The 15,090-nt window shown below is 35.4% G+C and overlaps 1 protein-coding gene across 2 annotated transcripts in view; it reads left to right on the top strand.

Moving 5' to 3' along the window:
- Positions 1-14,867, top strand: part of TAPT1 (transmembrane anterior posterior transformation 1) — a 48,669-nt gene extending 33,802 nt beyond the window's left edge. For both annotated transcript variants that reach the window (XM_041472614.1, XM_041472692.1), the window contains exons 9-15: positions 1,297-1,377; positions 2,202-2,311; positions 3,895-3,954; positions 5,339-5,407; positions 6,384-6,460; positions 9,899-10,059; positions 12,723-14,867. In XM_041472614.1, coding sequence (XP_041328548.1) covers positions 1,297-1,377; positions 2,202-2,311; positions 3,895-3,954; positions 5,339-5,407; positions 6,384-6,460; positions 9,899-10,059; positions 12,723-12,952 — 788 coding nt within the window. In that variant the 3' untranslated portion in view covers positions 12,953-14,867. The remainder of the gene's footprint in view (positions 1-1,296; positions 1,378-2,201; positions 2,312-3,894; positions 3,955-5,338; positions 5,408-6,383; positions 6,461-9,898; positions 10,060-12,722) is intronic.
- The last annotated feature ends 223 nt before the right edge of the window (positions 14,868-15,090 follow it).

Here is a 15,090-nt window from a genome sequence, read left to right as displayed (position 1 = left end):
CCTTCTCAATTTAATCCTGTTGACTGGCGAGCTAACACATACCAAGCAGGTAATAAATGTCTGGAGGATTAGCTTGAGACGTGCTTTAATGTTAGGCCTGAATTAATGTCCTTGCTTCCCACTTGAGAATATCTCTCTCTACAGACCTCCATGGGACCTGAAAAACTGAAGATGAGATCTGTGTTTGTTATATATTGCTGACCAATGATTTGTCATGGCAGTGTGGAAGTATTGTGATGTGGGAAATCGAAGATAAAATTATTTTGAAATTCAGTGCAAAAGTCTGAAAACTCAGTGATTATTTCCAAGTCACTAATGGGCATGATAAAGCATGTAGATCAATGAGTGCTTGACTGCATTTTCATCCATTTGTGACAGAGTCACGTAACTAGGTTTTTAAAACAATACTGTGTTCTGGTCATTTGGGCAGTATTTTGAGAATTCAGAAGCATAGAAAAATGTACTTCACTTGTTGGAGTGTTATTGGCAGGAAATGAAGAAATTATGGTTAGGTTTTACTTATGTTCTTTTTTCTGCTTTAAATTTATTGTAACAAAATATTTCCTTTTTCTTCCCCCCCCCATATATATATGCCATTCATTCCATTTTGAAAGCTTGTGCTTCCTTTGTTCCTTCCCCAGCCCATACTGACAAATGAATTTATGTACCACAAGATGTGCCTTTCTATATTGTGCATGAAATCTCATTCTTCTTGAATTCTGTGTGCTTTTTCTTTCCTTCTCCTGGAGGATTTCTTTTATTTTTGCTCCATTTTTTCAGTATACAGCAATATATATTGTATACAGCAATATGTATTGTATACAGCAATATACCCAGTATACAGCAATTTGGATATCTATGATCTGTAGAAAATGAAATGTATGTTGCTAATAGCTTGAAAGGACAGATTGGTACATTATCTTTGTTTTAGTAACAGGAAGTGCTGGTTCTTTTTGAATCACACAATCAGATGGAATGCATACAATTTATCAAGAAGAATGATTATTTTATTAATGTATTAGAAGAGGTGATAGTAAGTCACAAATCCCTTCTGCTGCTGGGTACCCCAAGGTGAGGCAGCATTGGACAGACCAGGTCACAGCCTGCTGTAGAAATCCTGTCTACTGTGCGGTTCCCAGCATTTCCCCCCCACCCTTAAATCCAGTTAAATAATTTGTGGAAAATGTTATCTAATCCAAGAATTAATAAATGATAGAACCTCAGAATGAGTAGATATCTGTGTATGCAAATAAATGTTTCTTTGGAGCTGACAGGTTTGTGCTTTTTTTAATCCAGATATAAAGGAGAGGTTCACCAATTACGTGCTGCTACTAATTGTATGTCTAAGAAATATGGAACAGTTCTCATGGAATCCAGGTGGGTAAACTAGAAGAAAAAATTCTGTGCTATCAAGAGCTATATCTTGCTTCTTCGCTAAATCTGAAAGATATGGGTAATCAACACATTTAATTTTGTCAAATACCTTAGATTATAATTTTTCTATTTCTGGTGTTCTTCTAAGAATGTGTTCTTTCTGCTAGAAATATCTATTGTTATGCTATAAACATGTGTAGTTATTTTTCTAGCAGTGTCTAGAACAATTTCTTCCCAGCCCTTTCCTTTCCTTTGAGTCCACTGTGAATGAAAGATCCCCTGGAAAGTAGCTAGTGAGATTGAAATGTGATAAAGATTGTTATAAATACAATTCTTAATCTAATATTGATTATACTTAAGATTTTAATGACATATTTAATAAATATCGTAAAAATAGCGATTTTATTAAAACATTGTTTTAATAATTTTGACCCCTGCTCTGTGTGGTGTATTTTGCCTGAATCTTACCAGTCTACCTAAATTTTACCTTTAGTATCTAAAACTGCAGATGCTTTGTCTATGTCTTACACATACTGAACACGTAGTATCCAGTACTTAGAAAGGTTGTCTTGCTACTAGAGGTAAAGGTTTACAAAGTGAAGAGTTTAGAGCCTGATCCTCACTGTGCTGTGATAGTACAGCACTGATAAATTTTTAGGACAGCAGTGGAATAAGCAAGTATTTGCACTCTGCATGCTCAGTGATATGTAAACTTATATATTCTTCAGACTTACGAGGATTTTTCATTGTTGAATAGAATTGTTAAAATTCTTTTTGTATGCTGGCATTAAATTAAATGGCCTAACTTGTTTCTTCACAACCTTCAGATCACTTTTGGGTGTTATTCCCGGATGTTTGCATGGTGGTTGCTTCAGAAATTGCAGTGGATATTGTGAAACATGCCTTTATAACAAAATTCAATGACATCACAGCAGATGTAGGTATCCTGTTTGGAATGCTGGGTGGTATTTTAAATTGTATTTAATTTTGCTAATTTTTTTAAATATTAAATTTTTTTTCCAGTGCAGAAAACATAAAAATTGTTATTTTCATATGTTTGCTATCACTTGGGAGAGCTTGCTAATTTCCTGATACAATATACTTCTGAGGATCTTTTTAATGTGTAACCAACACCTCTGCTTCTAAATTAGTAATTCCAGATCCATAAATTATTGCAGGTTTTGTATAACAGCTCTCATAATAGCTACAATTCACATTACTGGCAGATCATTTTGTGAAATTATTTAAACTGAAAGAAGGTTACTTGTTCTGCAACCTAGACAGGGCTTGTAGCCTTCCCTAACAAAATGGACTGTAGGTTAAAATTCAGGCTCTTGGAAAAACAGATCTTTTTAGGCTGCTTTAACTCTATTCTTGCATGTGTGTTAAAAGTGGAGTCTGAAATCAGAGATCTTTCTTTCCCTCTGTCCCTGGAGTACTAATAGGAAGTAGGTTATGTTAGTTTCCCACTCCTGAAATTTCTTAGGCCGCATATATTATCCAGTCCTTCTTTTAAAGCGGTAGATAAGGTTGCTTCTTGTGTGTTGCAGCATTACACATGGGCCATTTGTGTTCCACACTGTGTGAATTCAAACACGATAAATTCAATACATTTTTGAAGATAGGAGTTAGTGTCTTTTCACTATTAAAACCACTTCTCAGGAAATGAAATCAGAACTTGTGATGTACTTTCTTTTTCAACATCTCTAAAGTAACTACATTGTGAGGTGAAGAAACAAGTGTAATAGATGCACTTTATAAGCTCCCTTATGCCAGAGGCATTTATGCATGCCCTACTTTTGTATAGAGAGTGTGGAAAAGAGCAGTAATGAAGCCATGGTAGCCAGAAATGTAGCATGCTTCAGAGTGCTGAAACAGCTGGAGGATGGGGGTAGTCACTGGCAATTTTGCAAGGTTTATTTAATAAACTTTGTGGGGTTTGTGTATGAAGTTCTAAAGATTTATGGTTGCTACGTCAGACTTTTTCCAGAATTATTAACACCTGCAGTGCAAGTTGTCCTGCCACTTATCTTTAAGACAGATGCTTTTCTTTCTTAATATGAACTGGTTTAATTCATCTTCAGATGCAATTTGATTTTTTCATAGGATCACTAGCTTAGTGTATAAGAAAGCTCTCTCATTTGTCTGATTTGATCCCAGGGCTAGCTTTCCTGTAGCTTAAAAGCAGTTATGAACTGTGGGGGGAAAAAACTGAATGTGATTAATGTGATTTTTATTATTTTGTGTTTCTCATGATCCTGAAATTCAGTAACTTTATGAAGTCTCATTCAATTCCTAAAGTTGTTTGTTGTGTATATATATACCCAAATTATTTTATTGCAAAAATGGACACTCATCTCTTGAAGAGTGCCATTAGACCTCAGAAAAACTGGCTTTAACTCTTTCAGCAAATGCATAAGTTTATAATACTTTATGGAAATACTTTATTAATATCTGTGTTGCTTTTATATCGTGTGATAACAAATTAATCACACATCTGATGTGCTGGATTTTTTCCAGGTCTACAGTGAATACAGAGCCAGTCTTGCATTTGACCTTGTTAGCAGTCGACAGAAAAATGTAAGCCTGAAAATAAAATGCTCTTTCCTGTATTAACTAACACAATTGTTACGAGGAGAATATTGGAACAAACACTTTTAATGAAATACATACAGTACTGTTACACTCCTGCAGCACTGAAACTCTGCTCTGCTTTCTTTAATAAGAGATAACAGGAATGTTTCTTTATGATTTATGTTATATCCAGTTGTTCAGGTCAGTTTGAGCTTCATTTAATACATTGCTGAGTAGTCTCTTCCAAAATACACTTACAGTAAGGGGACAGTTGTAACAACTTTACATTTTTGACTTACGTGGGAAGTAAGTAAACTTAACAGATTACTGTTCTTTTCATGGTATTTTCACTGTGTTGGGTTAAAGCACAGTATTCATTAGGAGTTTATATTTCTTTACAGATAGAGTGCACGGATGTTTAGAGATGTTTGTACTATGCATGTTACTGTCATAGCATGGGTATTTACAGAACACATAGACCACTTGTTTTTAATAAGTACTATTTTTTGGAAATCTGTTTACTGCACACCTTTCATGGATGAGGATTCCGTAGGTTTCACTTGTTAGCATTCCACTCATCAGTGCTTTAGATGTGTGCTGGACCTAATAAATGAACTTCATTACTACGATTTCTGTAGTTTTCTTGGGCTTGGTTCTTGGGCTCTTGTGAGGAATGCAGTAGTTAAACCTCATAAAGAAGCTAGACACCATCAGCTACAATTAGTTAATAATAATGTCTTAATAATAAAAACACCAGTTGATTAGTTTGGAAAACTCCCATTACTTTTCCTAAGGATCCTCTATGGGAAATAGAATAGCATCATTTATGCACTGACTTTGGTGTCATGTTCAATACTGCAGGCAAGCTGTCATGCAAAGTACTTGTGTTTTGAGTACAAATGTAAAACATTATCAAAATAATTTTAACACAGTTATCTTAAGGCTAATTATAGATGTTTGTAGAATGATTTAAAATTGCTAGTGCAGTGAATAATTGTTCTTTTATCCCTGTAACAGTTTTTTCTGTAGAGAATTTGAAGATCAGTCAAACTAATACAAAAAGGTCTCTAAGCTGGTAATAATGTACAGATGAAATATTATAGTGCCTTTGGATTCAGTGTCCTAGTTGCTCTCAGTTTAGACATTTGTATTATATTCCAGTTGCTCTTGATTTAGAGCATTGAAGCTAATCTTACTGGTCATGGTAGTATTACATTTTTGTCTGAGAGTGCAGCTATCTCCATTTGAATTCCAAAATGTGAATAGGTACATTTTATACCAATATAGTGTTTGTTAACAGAGCTTTATTCTTATCTGGAGGATGTGCCAAGCTAAAATAAGCTCATTCCTTTGCATAAGTAGTTCATTATTCTTCCTCTTCTTTTCCTAGGCATATACAGATTATAGTGATTCAGTTTCCAGAAGAATGGGTTTCATTCCTCTTCCACTGGCTGTTTTAGTAAGTAGTATCATTCCTATCAGTTGTCTGTCAATAAGATCTCACTTTGAGAATGTGTCACTCTGAGGTAGCTGGCTGGATGTTTTAAGGATGAAATTATCATCTGAGATAACTGAAATGCTGAAAGGTTGAGTGAACACTCAGTATAACCTGTATCACATACTACTCGTGGCTTCACAAATGCATTATTGTTTCTCAGCCTTTCATAGAAAATCGAATATGTTTTAATTTTGTAGAATTTGTAAGAATTTGTACCAGTGGAATTAAACTACATCTGTGTTTACTAAATGTGTATTCCTTTTGGCAGTTATCCTATTCATTCATTTGGAATAGTCAAAGCAGCTGGTTGCCAGAAGGTTAGCAGTAGTGCAGCAGTTTATTGAGGTTTTTCATAGGAGTCCTTGTGGCTGTCCCTGTAATGGCATGCTTAATGACTCAATATTCTTTTATATGATCTTCTGAGCTGTTGTTGAGTACATCGCTCTGAAATAGTTCTTTGTTACACATACATGTTGCTATAAAATGAATGACTTCATTAATGGAACTCTGTCCACATGTTGTCCTGAATTAACTATTGCAGAATGTTTTCTCTAAATAGCTGTTCTGACTTTCCCCATACACACATAAGATACACACATACAGACAAGCAGTAGTTACCATAATGCTGGGGATCTGTACGTAGTTTGTCAGCAAATATGCTTTTTTCCACTTCTTATTTTACTTGAAAGTCAGTGTTAAGGAAACATTTTCAGACTCTGGTATTGGCAAAGTTGCAACTAAGTGCTAGTGTAATACTTACTCAAATCAAAATCTGGAGTAGTTAATACTGCCAAGGGGAGCATTAGGCTAAATTTCTGTTAATGTAAATGTTTCTACTTTTTCTTGAATTTACCAAATAAGAAATGTCTGAAATTAACGTTCTGTTAATAACCATGTGCTAACCATAACCATGTTTTAACTTTTATTCTTAAAACAGCTCATCAGAGTCGTAACAAGCTCAATAAAAGTACAAGGAGTCTTAGCTTATGTTTGTGTTGTGCTGTTCTACTGTGGGTAAGTAAATCCACACAGTTGAAAAGTATTCACCATTATTTGATTACATATGTGAAAGAAGTTTCTGTTGATATGTCTGGATGTAAGGATAAACACAATTTATATTCAGTAGACCATAAATGTAGAGCCCTTATGCTCATAATCTGAAATTGACAGTGCAGATTTGTCCCTAAGTACTGTGACTACATTGGGAGATTATAGCCCTCAATAAGTAACTTCAGTAATGGAAATAACTCGTTGCAAAAAGACTGAGAGAATCTGAGACAGAGGCACCACACTTTTGTTTAAAAAGGGAAATTGAATTCCAAGGAATGAAGTTTTCTGTAAAAAGACCAAAAGATTCAATAAGAGAACAAAAACGAGCAGTTCAAGTGCTCTGAGCAGATAATGAATTTTTCTCTCAGACAGTTAAATGCAAAGGTTACTTTGGTTTAGGAAACTGCTATTAAAAAACCAAAAAAATGCAAGGCTCACATTTCCTGGCTTCGAAGGGTGGATCATTAAGTAATCTTAGTTAAGAAATACAGTGTTCAGTGGCAGTTGGATTTCCATAGCCAATGATGTGCAAGTATCCCTTCAGCATCCCTTCACTGCCAAGTCAGTTTATATTTATCTTACCTTTAACTTCTCACCAGTTGATAGGTACTTTTAGGCTGCATAAGTGTACTTTACATCCAGTTTAGTTTGCCTGTCTTGAGACACTTGCTGTGTACTATCTGTACTTTCTAGGAAAGCTGTATACTGCACTGTCATTGTTTGCTGTCTCTCAAAATTGATCATAAGCAATTAAGTGTTCCAAGCTGTTGACGGAAGAAGAACTTGCCTGCAGTATTGTGGGAGTACTTCTTCCACTGTCCTGCCAAGCTGTGTTTTAAGTGAAGGCAGCAAGGCTTGAGAAGCATAAGACTTCTAAGGCTGAGGCAGTGGTTCAGCCAGAAGAGAGGAGACCATGCTGAAAGAGAGGAGACTACTGTTCTACAATAGCTTGTGAAAAGAACAGGATTACTACACATTCTTAATTAATAGGTAGACTCTTATCTCTAATCTGACACTAATCTGCAAAAAACAGAGCTCGATCAGATGTGTTTTGTCTACATCAGTGTAGGGACACATCTGTTTTGTGTCAGGTAACTAAGACTTTGAGATACTGCATATAGGCCAAATAGTAAAATTTTAGCCACATTCCTCTGTACCATACTTCGATTTTTTTCTCCAGCATACTGTGCGCTGTGTTCATGTTCTCCCTAAAGCCAGCTTTGTATAATTCAAAGCACTATGCCCTGATCATCATGTTCAAGCTGTGGTATACCAAGGTCAGCACTTTCATCCTGCTCAGTGGTTTTTCCTTTTTCACAGTATATGTAATATTTTCCTAACTCTACCATTCCACTGCTGCAACTCAGGATTTATCACAATCTGTGGCTTGCAGAACAGAGGGCAGAAAGAAGTAATGTGATTAACATTAAGTGTTAAATGCTGCTCTTTAAAGACGTAGGTCACAAAAGTAAATATATTTTGGTCTGTTTTGTCCTTATTGAAAAGTGAGAACAAATTTTTACTCTTGCTGTGATCTCAGACTTGGAGATAGCTCACCTCTTGCATCTTTCAAGTCAGTTTTGTTCTGAACATAAATTTCAGCTTTTCATCAGATGTGAGAATATATATAGAATACAAACATAATAGCATAGATATGTGAGAAATGACGTGATAAAATCTGAAGCAGTTAACTGAGCAAAGAATTGAGCCTATACTATGGATGAATTAATTTTGTATTGTTCATTAACAGCTCTAGGTAAACTTTAATTGTAGTTAAAGAGTCTTGCCAAAAAACCCATGAGTTTTTTTTTCTAGAATTTTGAACAACTGCAAACTTGCATTGTTAGAAATTTGAGCCTGGCGTAGGCTGGCAGAAAAGAATAAAGGAGAAATGCTAGAAATACTTACATAATTTTCCATGAGAAGCTGGACCTGATACAGGGAAGTGGTGATTTATGGCCTTTTCAACTTCTGATCTCATTAAATCAGAGTCAAACTATGCTGTGGAAACCTATTCTCTCAGAACAAAAACATGTTACATAAGAAGCATAAGGAAAACACCTCTAAAACATTAAAAGTTAAGGAGACCTTCTCAACTCTCTGAAATAAAATCTGTCCCAATAATATAATAAAATTATAGAGAAGCACAGCTTTCAACTGATATAAAATGATATCTTCTTAGTGGTTGCTTGGATACTGAAATGTCACTTTCTTCTGAGTACTGAAAATGGTGTGCTCTGCTCATTCTTCCATTTCTCTATCGAAATAGAATAAACTTCCTTTTTCCCTTAGAAGTGTAGTGTAGTGTAGTTTGTTTTTCTGTTTGACAAGTTCTGATTACATTTACACAGAGAGATAGGGGAGCTGCTGCTGGAGTGTGCTTGGGTCACTTTATGATTCAAGTTGTCTTTTTAGTCTGTTACTGATGTACATGATAAACAGACTTCACAGAGTGGGGAACGAATTCAGAGTCTGCATTTGGTTCACTCTTGTTACATAGCTTGATTTGCATAGAGAATATTTCATTCATCCTGCAGAGAACAGATCACTCTCTCCTTGTCATTCTGCAGTGAGCCTTCACTCCCTGGACTGGACATTGCTCTATGAATCATGTGTTGCTAGTAATGAAAATTAGATTTTGCAAAACTCAGTTGAATGGTAAAAAAGCACTTAATGGTAGATGAGGCCTTCCTTTTCTTCATATGAGAAGACAGGTGGGAAAGGGATTCAATGATGTTTGTGCTGCAATTTAATCATAGTAGAAAAAGAATCTGCCATCATCTGGACTATACTGTGATGGTAATGCAGTGCTGCTTCTTTGAATTTGTTGAGTTTTATGGACTGTTTTCTGTGATGTGAAAAAGGACTTATTATGATTAGCCTGTAGTTTGTTAAAGCTAGATATTGAACTTGGCAGTACTGGGTTGATGGTGGGACTCAATGATCTTCGAAATCTTTTCCAGCCTTAACGATTCCATCGTTCTGTACTTGCTGTGCTGTGGTTCCAAGTCTACTAGTGATCCTTGGCTGGGCACACTTAATTTGGGTACATTTATTTTGGACTTGCAGTGTTGAGGGCACTTTTTAATTCTGTGCTTAAATATTTAATGTCTTAAATGGCTGCTTAATTGTCCTTGTACTCCTTTAGTTAAATAATAAAACTTGATGTTTTTCTCTAGATGCTTTCTGGAGGAAAAAGAAAATTAAGCATTGAATCTGAAACAAATTGTTAGGAAAATTGTTACTTTTTGATCTTGATATTGAAAGGATTTAATTTGTTAGCTAATACTTCTAAGACAGCACTTACCATAAGCAATTATTTTCATATGAATAATTGCAGTATGAATAATATGCAATTATTTTAATGCGCTAATGCAAATATGTAAACAATTTTTTTTCCAGGTTAATATCTCTCAAAGTCCTTAACAGCATTGTATTGCTGGGGAAATCATGTCAATATGTAAAGGAAGCAAAAATGGAGGAGAAATTGTTCAATCCTGTCCTGAGTGCCACCCCAGGGAAGCCAGCTGGCAAACAGCAAGGCACATTTAAATCTACCCAAGGTAAGGCCAGCTGCCTTGATTCATTTTCAGTGAAAATTTTTCAGACTAAATTTGATACTAAACCAGATGCATGACAATGTTTGCTGCACAAACTCTGTTGCTGGACGTTAATTGTACCATAGCACAACTGTGAATACAAGTCTGTAAACATAATAGAATTCATTGCTTTTAGTTCATGCATCTTCTTAGGTAATCAGTTCTCATATCTCTGACAAGATGTCACTGTGATACGTGGAGGTGATAGAAACAATGTAATAGAAGCATGCTTTTGTTCTAAAATCATAACCATAGAATGCTTTGGTTTGGGTTGGAAGGAACCTTTAAAGACCATCTAGTCCAACCCTCTCTGCCATGTTACTGCACAAATAAGTGAATATTTGCACATCATCTGTGACTGTGCTTAAGTTTAGTAGGGATGCAATCTGTATTGATGGAAATCAAAGTAAAACATGGTAGGTCTATGCATAGGTATAATTAATTCACATAATGAAAAGCTTTATGAAATCCAGGTAGGAATTTCAGTGGGTCTCTACCCCGTTTCCAGTCTGTGCAGCACAATTTCCTCTCACAGGTCCTCAGCATCAGCAGTTAATTTATAATGGGAATATGGCAGTATTGTGTTTGTGTGACACATTATTGAAGGAAACAGAAACCTTCATTGTTCCTGTCAACTGAATTGGATTGCATCTTCCTGTGGGAAAAGCTCAATGAGAGCCTTAGAGAACTTAACAGTGGGGCTTTTATTGTGTTCACTCCATGGCTTGCCAACAACTTGAACAGCTTGAAATGCAAGGTGCTCGTTAGTCGTCAGAGTGTCTGGCCAGCAAGGGGAGAGTTAAGAATCTGTCAGTGTTTGGCTTAAACCTCTGTATCTCCAATGTGTCAAATCACATCAGGCAGAAACTTGGTGCAAATGTTTACTTCTAAGTTCATACAACTGCTTTACTTTCATGATGAAAGAATGTGATCTGAATTGTTCTGAATTCATATTTGCATTCCATTTTGCATTTCATTAGATGACTATAATAATAATGTTTTAATTACACATTCTATTGCATATAGAACAATATACATATTACATATACTACATTTGTATATGAGACTTAGTTGTACTTACTCATATTGAGCCTTCAACTTACAGTATATAAATCCTGAAGACTCTTTTGAGCTGAAGTAGCAGGGATGCTTATTTTCTCCAACAGAAAGATTTTGAGCAAAAAGTAGCAACCAAAAAGCTTTTGTGGATTTTATTCAGAGTATTCCTAGCTTCCACTGGTGATGGGAAAAGCTCAATTTTACAGTTTTTTGGGGATTTTACATTTTTTAACACCTCTTTATTTACTAAAAGTCTTGATTATGTGAAAGAATTTTACCTTCCCCAGCTTTTTCATTATTACTCCTGGACTCTGCAGTATTAATTAATCTGAGTGCCCCACTTATCAGGTTTTTACAATACAGTCTCTCAACCCATCTCTTTTAGGATGAGAGTAAGGGAATTAGTCTGGTCTCCTTTCTGCCAGCTTATAGTTTAAGTCAGTTAATTTTCTAAAGAGTTTCCACCTTGTCCACAAAAACAGTTAAATTTTTGAAGAATAAAATTCTAAACTTGCTCTTGAAGGATGAAAGTTGTAATTACTGGTAATCATTTATAGGCTGACCAGCTACATCTGAAAGCTGCTGGGTTAGAAAATACTTACATTTGTAACCAAGTTCTAGAATTAAAATTACTTGTCCCCTTTTTCAATGCAAGTTTAGTACCTTTAACTTGCATAAGATTGTAAATGGCAACCCATGTACCTCCAAGTAGTAGATGGCATGGTGTGGACAGATGCTCTGCCGAAATAAGTTTTTGTACTAATTTGGGTAGTTCTGCCATTCTGACAGGTAACATTTCCTTGGGCTGGTCTCCAGTACTCTCCACATCAGTCAGATTTTTCGAGATTACTTTAGAAACAATAGCTCAATCTTTACTGAGGAGGAGATAATTTTTTTCCTTATCTTTTTCTTATCTCCTTGTCATTTGCTTGTGCATTTTAATTCTTTAAACGTTTTAACAAAATATGGAAAAAATATATGGATATTACTTACCAATATCCTAGGTTAATGAAGCCAGTGTTCAGTTCCACTGAAGTAAGAGACAGGAATAAAAATAGACATCTTTAACAGCACTGCTTTAGAAGCCAGTGCATAGCAGTGCATGAGTCATTTATTAGCTATCCCTGGAGAAGGCAGGTTTATTGTACTTATGTAGAGGATTAGGCATATCTAGTTCCTGCCACAGAGATTCCTTTTGTTCATTTCAGTAGCAAACATTTGTGTGACTCACACAAGGACTGTCAGAAATCTTTTTGCTTAAGCCAACAAAAATAAGCATGTATGTCCTAACTTCTGCTGCTCATGCACTTGCTGATTATTTAAACTTCTGTAGAATTGTTTTTTCTGTCTATTTATTTTCTGTATGTTTTCTAAATTAGAAAGGGAAATCTCTTGCAGTAAATCTAAGAAGAGGTAGTGGCTTCCAGAAAGCATTTTCTGTTGCTTCTGCTGGCTTGCTGCAGCACACTTTTTCAGGATAGCCTTGGATAAATCTGGATGTTGCAATTGTATCAATATGTCTGTGTTAAATTCACTATTATCTTTGTAATTGTCTTCTGTTCCAACAGGAATTCCCACAGATGAAAACGGTTCTACATCAGTTACCAATCAACCAGTGCATCAGAAGGAGAATATGCCATCTTTACTTGTAACAAGCAATTCTGATCAATTTCTGACAACTCCTGATGGAGAAGAAAAAGATATAAGCCAAGACAGTTCAGAATTAAAACACAGGTCTGCAAAGAAAGACTTGTTGGAGATAGACAGGTTTACTATTTGCGGAAACAGAATTGACTAAGAATTTATTTTTTTTTTTAAATCAATGTGCTAAGGATACTGAGCTGTTGGGACAGCAGATGCTACCAGAATGGACAGTTGCCAAAAGGCACATAAATATTTATTTAAAAACTTAAATTATTAATGGCAAAAAAAATATTAATTTCTTTCTACAAGTAACTTGGCTTGGTATCTGGTCAGGTCAAGTAAGTGATCTTTAACTTGCCTCTTGGAAAATGTGGTGGATCGTGAGTCTCTAGCCTGGTGGCAGAGCTGCAGTATCACTTTTCTGGAAAACAGACTGGAAAAAGGCATAACCCTGTTCTGCATTATGAAACCATGCTTCCAGAACACTATTTGTCATGAAGGTTCCTCCAGTGTAAGGATATTCCTGGAAATGTTTGGTGACTTGACCGGAAGCTTGCCTATCCAGTTACCGTGTTTTATTAAACATCTGCAAGCAGAATTCAAAACTTGTGCTTATATCAACAAACACATAAAGCATTGGTACATAAAACAGTAAGTCAAGATAGTTATTCTTGTCAACAAAAATATTTTCAAGATGTATCTTGAAAATCTTGTAATTAGAATAAAATTTTGCCTTTAAGTGAAAGACTTACTGCTTAGTATTTTATCTGAAATACTGAACACCAAGGAAAGATCACAATAATGAAGGTTCTGCTTAACTGGGCAAATATGAAGCATATTCATTTCATGTGTTGTGTGTCCTGCAAGGCGAATTATTTAGAATTTTTTTTTTTTAAAGCTGAGGATTTTTTGTTGCTGTAGGAAAAAATATTAAGGGGGCACCTCTAATGTTGAGGAATGGCAGTGTTAATTGCAGCAAGCAAGTGTTGTGTTGGAACTGTAGGTATGGCATTAACACAGCAGTAAAGAACATTGCACTGCATTTTGCATATAACTCTTAGAAGAATGACATCTGTGTATTAACTTGCCTGAGAACATGCCTATAAAAGCTCACACTGACAATCAAACCATAATTATCCATTCAGTGTAATTGATTGGTTGTAGTCAAACTTAAGTAGATGGACTAGATCTATAAAGAGCATTTAAGTATTACAATGCATCTTAATTTCTGGTGTGAGATGCAGAGTTGGGAGGGTTGACAAAGGAATTTTGGAATCCTCAGACCAAGAGTGGATTAAATTTGAGCTCAAAACATAGGCTGGAGAGTTTTATCAGAAGAGACCCCTTAGTTAATGATAAATTCTTCATATGTTGTTAAAACACAGCATTAGCTTCCAAAATGCCTTTCAGACATTCAAGTAAGCACTAATTTTACTTTCCAAGGGAAGGTATCATAAAAGTACTTCAGTACGGAACAAATGAAGACAATTTGCTCTTTGCTAATTTCATAATTTGTCAGAATGGGAAAGCCAAAGTTTCTTAGCTGTATGAACATGTGAAAGTTTAATGTGTCTGCTAATCCCTGAAACTTGCAGGACTACAGTAATATAGCAGATGGAGGCAGCTGGACAGAGTTGATAATGTCTGAGCAGACTTGATAATGAGAGAACTCTGCTGTACAGTTTAGGGTTGTCTGCTCTGGTGGGAGCTCCCTGCTGCAGTCTTTCAGCCTCTCCTCTCCCATAAGAGTAGTGGGAGTAATGGCCAAAATCTGTGGTTATGTTTAGGGATGAAAATAAAAAGAAGAGGACTTGTGCTGTGGAAAAAATTGAAAATCTTTAATTTTTGATGTATTTTATACTAATTGGAGATGTTCACACATTGAAATTAAGATTATCTGTCAATTTGGTGTATCTTATTTTATAATTATTTAGCAGTTGCTAAAGAAAGCTTGAAATTGCTTTAATTTTTTTTTTCTGTTGAATGACATTCTGTATCAATTTTATAAGTGCATCTTGTGTGAAACTCAATAAAATTCAATTTTGTAATATTTGTTTAAAAAAGGAAAAGTACAGCGTCGACATTTCTTTTTCAGTATTCAGAGCTGGTGATCTTGCAAAGTATTTAACGTATTAATTTCCAATTTCCATAAAATAGGAAATCTGGGACACAAATGAGTGTAAGAACTGGGTTATCAATGGCTTCAGATCTATTTCTGTAGCAGTTGATTGTTACCACTTGTAGAAAGAAGATATTGATGCCAGCCCATTATTAGTTTGGTTTTTAAGGGCA

This window comes from Pyrgilauda ruficollis, unplaced genomic scaffold (genome assembly GCF_017590135.1).
Source record: "Pyrgilauda ruficollis isolate IOZ18807 unplaced genomic scaffold, ASM1759013v1 scaffold1, whole genome shotgun sequence".
In the NCBI taxonomy this organism is placed as follows: domain Eukaryota; kingdom Metazoa; phylum Chordata; class Aves; order Passeriformes; family Passeridae; genus Pyrgilauda; species Pyrgilauda ruficollis.
Note: the sequence above shows the minus strand (reverse complement) of the source record. Positions and strands in the feature narration are given on the sequence as shown.